The sequence below is a fragment of the Microcebus murinus genome, chromosome 2, assembly GCF_040939455.1.
Source record: "Microcebus murinus isolate Inina chromosome 2, M.murinus_Inina_mat1.0, whole genome shotgun sequence".
Lineage (NCBI taxonomy): Eukaryota > Metazoa > Chordata > Mammalia > Primates > Cheirogaleidae > Microcebus > Microcebus murinus.
The window spans coordinates 43,723,472-43,732,242 of NC_134105.1; the positions used below are offsets into that span (position 1 = coordinate 43,723,472).

Genomic DNA, 8,771 nt, shown 5'->3' on the forward strand with positions numbered 1-8,771 from the left:
TCAAGGTAGAAATCAATCTTAGTTGGCTATCACAATGAAGCAAATGCAAAGAAAAAAGAAGCGTGGTGGGTAAATCTAGGTGCTACAACCCCTGGATCCATAGAATAAACAACCCCTGGATCCATAGAATAATAAGCAGCACAGGGTAGACGGGCAGTGAGCCATGTGGCTTGATGGCCACGTGTGAAGAACAGGCCAAGCACTTAGTCCTAGCTGACTCAGTGGGAGTTGACAGCGATAGGCAGGTGCCCCCTGAGTGAAGGGTGACATTAACAGAAGTCAAGACCCCAGAACAAGATTCTTCTCTGGCATCCCAGGAGCCACACTTCATGAGACATGGGCAAAACAAAGTGGGCAGCCAAGGGAAGTGGGAAGACTCGAACCTGTGTCCTAAGAGGAAGAGCTGGAAGGAGTGGGAGTTTTTGGCATGGAGAAGATTTTGAACTACCATGAGGGAAGGCATGAGATTTGTATTCTGTGGCCATGGAGGTTAGGTTGTAGAACCAATGGGGAGAAGCTACAGCAAAGAGATTTGGGCTTAACGAGGAAGGACTTTGTTAGGCTACGCTGTGGCAGGAGCGAGGTGGGGACGGATGACCACTGGTCAGGAAGCTGTAGAAGAGATTCATTTGCGCAACGGGTGATTGGCTGTGATGGTCTCATGGTCCCTTCTACCCTACCATCTCTGAGTCTCTGACCTAAACAAGGGATGGCAACATGACGAACAGGTGATAGTTTGAAGCTTTAAATCTTGAAATTCAGCGTGGCTTGAAAGAAACCACAGATAACAATTTCCCTAGGATTCAAGAAAGATCTCCATCCATAAGATCTGGTTTAAAAATGAGACGATGGGGAGGTCTATTTCCTCACTGGAGAGCAGTTCTAGATGGGAGGCAGGACAGCACAGCTCCGGTGCCAAACAGGCCTCTGAACCTTAGAGCTGGCAACTTTCATCTGGGGTCACCCTGCAAAGTGAGATCACATTGGAAACTCTCACAGGTCACGTTGAGGACTGAACTAGTTAACACATGTGGTGGGCTCTATTAAAACAAGCAAAAGAGATAGCTCCATGGTAGAGGATCTGTCCTGGGTTGTTCCTTGTCTAAATCCCTCCTCTACTGGCAAGGGAGTAGAATTTGAGTCCCACTGAACCACCTGGTATCCTGAAGGAGGAATTCTGGAAGGGGTGAGCCAAGAGGGCAAGTGAAAGCTGAAGTCTTTATGAAGGAGGATGCTGAGAATAAAATCAAGGAGACCAACTACCAGGGCCAAGCCTGGTACACAGTTTCATCAGGTGAATTGGAAAAAGGCACTTCCCGGTAGGTGGGTGACTTGAGAGGTAAAAGAAAACTTCTCTGGGCGGATAGAGCCAGCCCCAGGGCCCAGGGCTTTCCTGCCTTCCCACGCAGAGTGTGGATGGTGTGGCAGCCCCCATTCTCCTGTTGGCCAGGCAGGTTTCCCGGAGCGACCAAAGGTCAAGGAACAGAAATAATAACTAACCCGTATTCTTTGCCGGCCATTATAGCAGCACTTTCTGTATGAACTCATTTATTTCCCCAAAACTTATGACATAAATGCTATTATTAGCTCCAATTTACAAACGAGGAAACTGGAGCAGAAGGAAGGTTAGACAATTTGCACAAGGTCATCTAGCAGCGGAACGAAGGAGCCAGGATTTGGACTTGGCAGTCTGGTTTCAGGACTCAAGCTCTTAACCATTACACTCAACTGATTCACAGCCTAAGAGTCAGGAAATTTGGGGAATGAGAGTAGGGGATCCGAGACGATTTCAGTAACTATCATTTTGAGGAGTGGGGAGGGGAGTATGTGCCAGTTTGCAGTTATCAGCTTGGCTTAGAGATGCGAGCCTTGCCTGGGTAATTTAATTACAGCACGCTTCAAGGGCCCTCCCAACCAGGGACTTGCTTGCATCCTTGTCCACACAGCATACATACAGTGTGTGCTACCTAGATGTGCCTCTTCAGTGGTCCAGCGCCAGGCTTGGTCGGTGGTAGCCATGCAGTCATTGGAGAAGCAGGGGACATGATGAGAATGACCTGGGGGAGGGGAGGAGACAGAGGGCAGCTCACTGAGTCCCATTCTTCCTGCATTCAGGCCCTTATGGACAGTCAGTTGCAGAAGCTCATGGGCCTCTATTAACCTAGTTCTCAGCAGGGTGTGGACATCAGGTGGCCTTGCAGCCATCACATCGAACTTTCACCCCAACAGAGGCTGGGCTGGCAAACAAATCTGAGGCTGGGGAGTTAGCCAGTCTCCATGGAGACCCATAAGAGTCCCTAGGAATTTTCCCAGCAAACTTTTGCCTGTGGGGACTGACTCACAACATGGGAGAAAGAGACAGAGAGCCCTGCTGCGGCTGCCCCATCAGGGAGTATAATTACAGAGCTGGAAGGGACTTGGAGATAACCTAATCCAGTGATATTCTCAGTGTGATCTGCAGAGCCTTGGGGTGTAAGGGGCTGCCCCAGCGAGGAGGGCGAGCCCGACAGACACCCCAGCTTCAAACAGAACAGCTCTGCTTTCATCTGACTTAGATGCTGGGGTCCATGTAAGATTTCATTTAGGAAAAAAAATAGTGATAAAAAAGTAATGATTAAAAAACCCATTGGATCAGTCCATTCTTCTCATACTGCAGAGAGGAAGGCTCAGGCTGAGAGAGGGGATTGCCCAAATGCACAGAGTGGGCAGGTGGCAGCAGCCCCAGGCTGGGGCGATTCTCTGGGCTGGATTTCCAGACATCCCGCGGTCAGTGCCTGTGTGCAGATGCTCTGTGCAGAGAATCTGTCACCACCGTGGCTCTGCAACTCCGACTCCCTTGTCAGAGTCTCTCAGACGCCTGATTTGCACATCCTCACACAAAAGCCCAGCAACCCTCCCCAGAGAGGTGTCCGGCGGAGCCGTTTCTCTGAATCCCCAGCTGGGCCGTGCTCCCTGCTCCTCACCCCTTCCAGTGACTCCGTGTCAGTCTCCCGAGGAGCACGCCCCTGCCTCCTCTATCCATCTTCCATGGAACCGCGGGTTCCAATTTCACGAGATGGGCTCCCAGTGGCCCCTTCTCACTCCATCCAGAGTTTCAAATTAAGTGTGAGGCAGTGAGCACAGAGGTCTTGGTTGGCTACCCCAAGGCCTTTCCCCAAGGAGGGATGGCAGACCATTCTCTGGCGATGGGGTGGCCCTCCCTCAGCATACGGCTAACCTCCTTCTCCCCCGGGAAATTTCTCTGCAGGAGCCAAAGCGGATGGGAGCTGGAGCTGCTGGAGCCCCTGGTCTGCGTGCAGAGCAGGCACCCAGGAAAGGAGGAGAGAGTGCGACAACCCAGCACCCCAGAACGGAGGGGCCTCCTGCCCGGGGAGGAACGTGCAGACCCAGGCTTGCTGAGGGCCTCAGGGCACAGGCTGGAACAGGTTCTGCCCTGGGGTCACCTGCACAGGCTATCGGATAAGGACTTATTTCAGCTCAGAGAAGTTGCAAAACAGCATCGACTTTTTTCTTTGTCCTGCCAGTTTGCAGGCCTAAGACTAGGCTGTCCCACTGACAGCCAGCTGTTCTGCTATCTGCAAAACTCAGTTGTTTATTCAAGAACTGGATGTCGGAGTGTTAACTAGAGGCTCAGTCCTGCTCACACCCAAAACAAACAAACCCAAACCCAAGAAAACTGAATCCATAGCTTAGGAGAACTCAGAGGATGGTAGAGGGACAAGGCAGGCACACACTCTTAACACAATCAGTGCTCAATAAAACAAAATGTGATGATAATTCTCTAGTTCTTTGATAACAGTACTTGTTCATCTATAGAACCACTATTAATTGGTAAGATAAGCAGACACCCTGAAATAAGGAGAAAAATATTAAAAATTGACTTTTTTTCTTTCAAGTTTCCTTCATTTGGACTCTTTCTCAAATTTAATTAATCCCTCTAGTTTGCTTAATATCTTACGACAAATATCACATTTCTCTCAATTATTTTCTCATGGCATACTATTCTTTTCCTTAATTGAAATTTTCACAACTAGTAATTATATTGTCTTAGTCCCTTCAGGTTGTTATAACAAAATACCATAAACTGGGTGGCTTCTGAACAACAGAAATTTATTTCTTACAGAACTCTGGGAGGCTCTGCCCTCATGATCTAATCACCCCAAAGGTCCCACCTCCTAATACTATCATCTTGGGGTTGCGATTGCAGCATTTAAATTTTGAGTGGACACAAACATTCAGGCAATAGCATTGTGCGCCTGGTCTTGCCCGCCCCCCATTCATATCCTTCTCATATTCAAAATACAGTTGACCCTTGAACAACTTAGGGGTTAGCAGCACTGACCCCCTGCACAGCCAAAAATCTACATGTGACTTTTGACTCTCCTGAAACTTAACTAGTGAGAGACTACTATTTACTGGAAGCCTTACTGGATAACATAAATAGTGAATTAACACATATTTTGCATGCTTTATGTAGTATGTACTGTATTCTTATAATAAACAAGAGAAACGAAAATGTTATTAAGAAAATCACGAGGAAGAGAAAACATACTTACTATTTAGTAAGTGAAGTGCATCCTCATAAGGGTCTCCATCCTTGTGGCCTTCACGTTGAGTAGGCTGAGGAGGAGGCAGAGGAGGGTAGTGTCTCAGTAGACCTGTGCAGTTCACACCTGTGTTGTTCAAGGGTCAACTATACATTCATTCCATCTCAGTAGCCCCCAAAGTCTTAATTCATTCTAGCATCAACTGAAAAGCCTAAAGTCCAAAGTCTCATCTAAATAGCATCTAAACAGATATGGGTGAGGTATGACTCATTCTGAGACAAATTGCTCTCCAGCTGTAAGACTATGAATTCTGTGAACTAAAGTAAAATCATTAGCTACCCAGCTGACTGGATGGACCCCTCTTGGCTCAGGGGACCCCAGAAATACCCTAAAGCTGAGTTGCTGGCCACTGGAAGGGAGGCCAGACATGCCTCCTCATGTCCCCTTCCCTTCTTGGAGATACCCTTTGTAACTCAGGAACAGGCCTAAGGCCATATAAGAAAAAGCGTAAACCACACCTGCAGGCCCTCAATTTACTTAACACATCATTTCAATACAGTCTGGTGGCTTCTCTCTGATTAACAGACTTCCTTAACTTAAAACGTTCCAAGCCTTTAGAGAAAGCTTTGTTTCTTTAACCAATTATAAATCAAAGAATCTTTAAACTCACCTGTAACCTGTAATGCCCTTTGTAGAGATGTCCTGAATTTTCAGGCCAAACCAATGTCCAGCAAGTCCACTTGCTCAAGTCTTCTTGGGCATGGCTCTCCAGTCTATGGTCACACATACTCAGCTCCGAATAAATTTCTTTAGATTATTTTATGGAATTTGAGTTCTTTTCCGTTGACAAATCAAACATGTTATATGCTTCCAAAACGATGAGGCAAGCATTCCCATTCCAAAACGGAGAAATAGGAAAGGGATCGGGTTATGAGCAAGTGCAAATCCCAAAGGCTCAAGAATACTCTTCTTTGATTTGGGTGGAGGTCTCACCTTCCAGAAACAGTGGGGAGGGGATCCTATCCCCTCAGCTTTGCTGTGCAAGGGTCCGGCCCTTGAAGTTCTGGGCAGCACCTTTCTCTTGACTTTGCTGGGTGCAGCCCATGATGCAGTTCTCCCGGGCTGGAATTTCACAATGGTGGCCTTCCACTGGAGTAGGGTTGTAGGGGGGAACAATGGGAGGCTTACCACAGCTCCACTGGCATCGCCCTGATGGAGACGCTGCAGGGGCCACACACCTATGGCGGTTCTCTGCCTGGGCTCTGTGGCTCTCCAGGCAGCCTTTGAGATCTAGGTGGAGCCAGCCACGCCCCCACAGCTTTGCAGGGTGCAGCCAGCTGCACCTGTGGTAGCTGGTTTGCTCAGCCAGTGTGGGGAAGAGGGCTCAGCTGAGCAAGGCCTGCAGGACGTCCCTCCTTTGCATGTGAAACTGCTCTGACCCCTAGACCCTTGCACTTCTGGCCAGCCTGTGGGCCTGAGATAGGGATGGCAGCCCTGATGATTTCTGAATTTTTCCATTGTCTTGCACGGGGGTTCTGGATTCTGTAGAGATGGCTGACTAGTCGCCTCATCGGATGGTTGTTTGGCCACATCATGTTCTCTTTCAGACACTCTTTCTCATTCTTTGCAAGAGGGATAAGCTGAGAATTTTCCAAACCTTTAAGTTCCACTTCCCTTTTGATTTACAATTCTGTCTTTAACTCATTTCTCTCTTCTCACATTTTACTATGAACAATCAAGATAAGCCAGACCACTCCTTCAAGATTTTGCTTAACTATTTCCTGAGACAAATGTCCAATTTCATTGCTTATAGATTCTCCCTTCCACAAAACACCAGGACATGAACACAATTCAGTCAAGTTCTTTGCCAGTTTATTACAAGGATGGCTTTTCCTCCATTGTCCAATAACATGTTCCTCATTTCTGCCCAAGACCTCATCAGAATGGCCTTCACTGTCCATATTTCCACCGACATTCAGTTCAGGATTATTTAAGGATTCTCTGAGATAGCAGGCTTTCTTTATAGCTCCCTCCTCTCCTCTGAGCCCTCATCAGAATTGTCCTTAATGCTCCATTCACAGCTTTGTCTGCTTTTGCTAGCACGAACCTCAAAACTCTTCCAGCCTCCACTGAGTTCCAAAACTGCCTCCACATTTTAGGTATTCGTGACAGCAGCACCCACACTTCTCAGTATCAGTATTCTGTCTTACTCCATTTGGGCTGCCATAACAAAAATACCATAAACTGGGTGGCCTATCAACAACAGAAATTGATTTCATACAGTCCTGGAGGCTGAGCAGTCCAAGATCAAGGTGACTACAGCAGATCCAGTATCTGGTGAGGGCTTGCTTCTCGGTTTATACAGGACTTTCTGCTGTGTCCTCACGTGGCAGAGGTGGCCAGGGAGTGTCTGGACTTTCTTATAGAAGGGCACTAATCCCATTCATGAGGGCTACCCTCTATGACCTAATCACCTCCCAAATTCTGTACCTTCTAAAACCATCACCTTGGGGTTAGGATTTCAAAGTACGAACTTTGGAGGGGCACAGTATTCAGACCATGGCATACACATTCAGTCCCATATCTTGTCTGACTATTTAAGATCTGTCTTTTCCCAAGAGATGTTAATCTTGAGAGTGGCAGTCAGGTTTGTTTTGTTCAGCACTGTATCCCCAGAGGCTCCAAGGTTGTGCCTTGAATATAGCAGGGACCCAGTAAGCATCTGCTGATTAAGTGAATGAATTCAAGAGTCAGTTAGTAGATGAAGTTCCTATTGCTCAGCCTCCCAGAGCAGAGAATAGATTTGAAGAAGCCAAAGAGCATTGATCAATCCACCTTCCCATCTGACCCAGCCCCAGGAGAGCCAATCACACCAGCCAGCATCCGAATCCCACAGCACACAAGTCACACTCCAAATAGAGAACTTGTTCTGTAGAACTGAATTTTCTGTTTATGAGTTTCCCCTATTAGGTTGTGAGCTCCTTGAAGGCCAAGTCTGCACTCCCAGTGTATAGTAGGTACTCAAGAAATGTCTGGTGACTGACATATAGGTGTGTGTGTATATATATATATATATATATATATATATGCTTCAAATCCTTCCAGAGTCTCAATCTTGTTGGTGTAATTATACGACTTATACATACATGAAACAATTAGAGAAAGGTTTAGGGCTACAGGAAATTTATTGCTGAATTAATATGCCAAAATATGTGGCACGCAAGATAAGTGCTGAAGGAGGCCAGGTGGGAGATTTACGTTTCCATAGGTGGGTATATGGCTGGCATGAGGCCAGGTGGGAGATTTACGTTTCCATAGGTGGGTATATGGCTGGCATGGGGCTTGACCCAGGCCTCAAAGGGTTTTTCAGCTAGACAAACAGGAAGGAGACCTTTAAGACAGAAATCCATCATGAGACAAAGTTTGAAGGTGAGAAAGAATATTGGGGGTGTGTATAGGTGGGTGTGTGATGGAAATAGGGAGTAGGGAAAACAGTGAATGTAAATAAAATAAGGTTTATGAAACAGTTCACATAATGCCTGCCACAGTTAATTAGCATCACTCCATCACTCTTATTGTTACTACTATTATTAATTAATGAAGCTTATGGTTTAGAAGTTTATTTCTGAACTCTTCAGATTAGAAAGAATAAAAAAGGCTACTTTTCATCCTGTCATTAATTTACATTTTTCTTTTTAAATTAACTTTATTAATAATTAATTTATATTCATTATTTACCAGGGAGTGGTAGTTATATGCTAGAAAGTGACTAGAGCCCAGACTGGCCAGGTCAAGTGGGCACTTTGCAGAGGATGCTTGATTTGACCTAGAAACAGTAACACTTGACCATGGTTGCACGTTAGAATCACCTGGGGGGTTTTGAAAGCCCTGCTGTCCAGAGGCTGCACCCAAACCAGGGAAATCTGCATCACGGGGGCTGGGGGCAGTGGGAGCCAGACATCTATATGTGTAAAAGCTCCCTGGGTGATTCCAAGTGTAGCTGTGGTTGAGAACCCTCGAGAGTGGAGAAGTCATTACATGTTCGGGGAGAATGGGGTGTGTGTTATTTTATCTAGTCTTATCCAAGACTTCCTAAGGTTTGTTTTAGCAATCCTATTTCACAGCCAAGGAAACTGAGTCTCGAGACCCTCCTGGGTCACAGAGCAGGCCAGGGTTCCAATGCATCACATCAAGCGCATGCTTCCACCCGCCACACCCACCTTG

The 8,771-nt window shown here is 46.7% G+C and overlaps 1 protein-coding gene across 1 annotated transcript in view; it reads left to right on the top strand.

The window, feature by feature from the left end:
• Positions 1 to 3,777, top strand: part of C8A (complement C8 alpha chain) — a 56,001-nt gene extending 52,224 nt beyond the window's left edge. Inside the window, exon 11 of the mRNA XM_012785122.2 lies at positions 3,248 to 3,777. Coding sequence (XP_012640576.2) covers positions 3,248 to 3,399 — 152 coding nt within the window. The 3' untranslated portion in view covers positions 3,400 to 3,777. The remainder of the gene's footprint in view (positions 1 to 3,247) is intronic.
• The last annotated feature ends 4,994 nt before the right edge of the window (positions 3,778 to 8,771 follow it).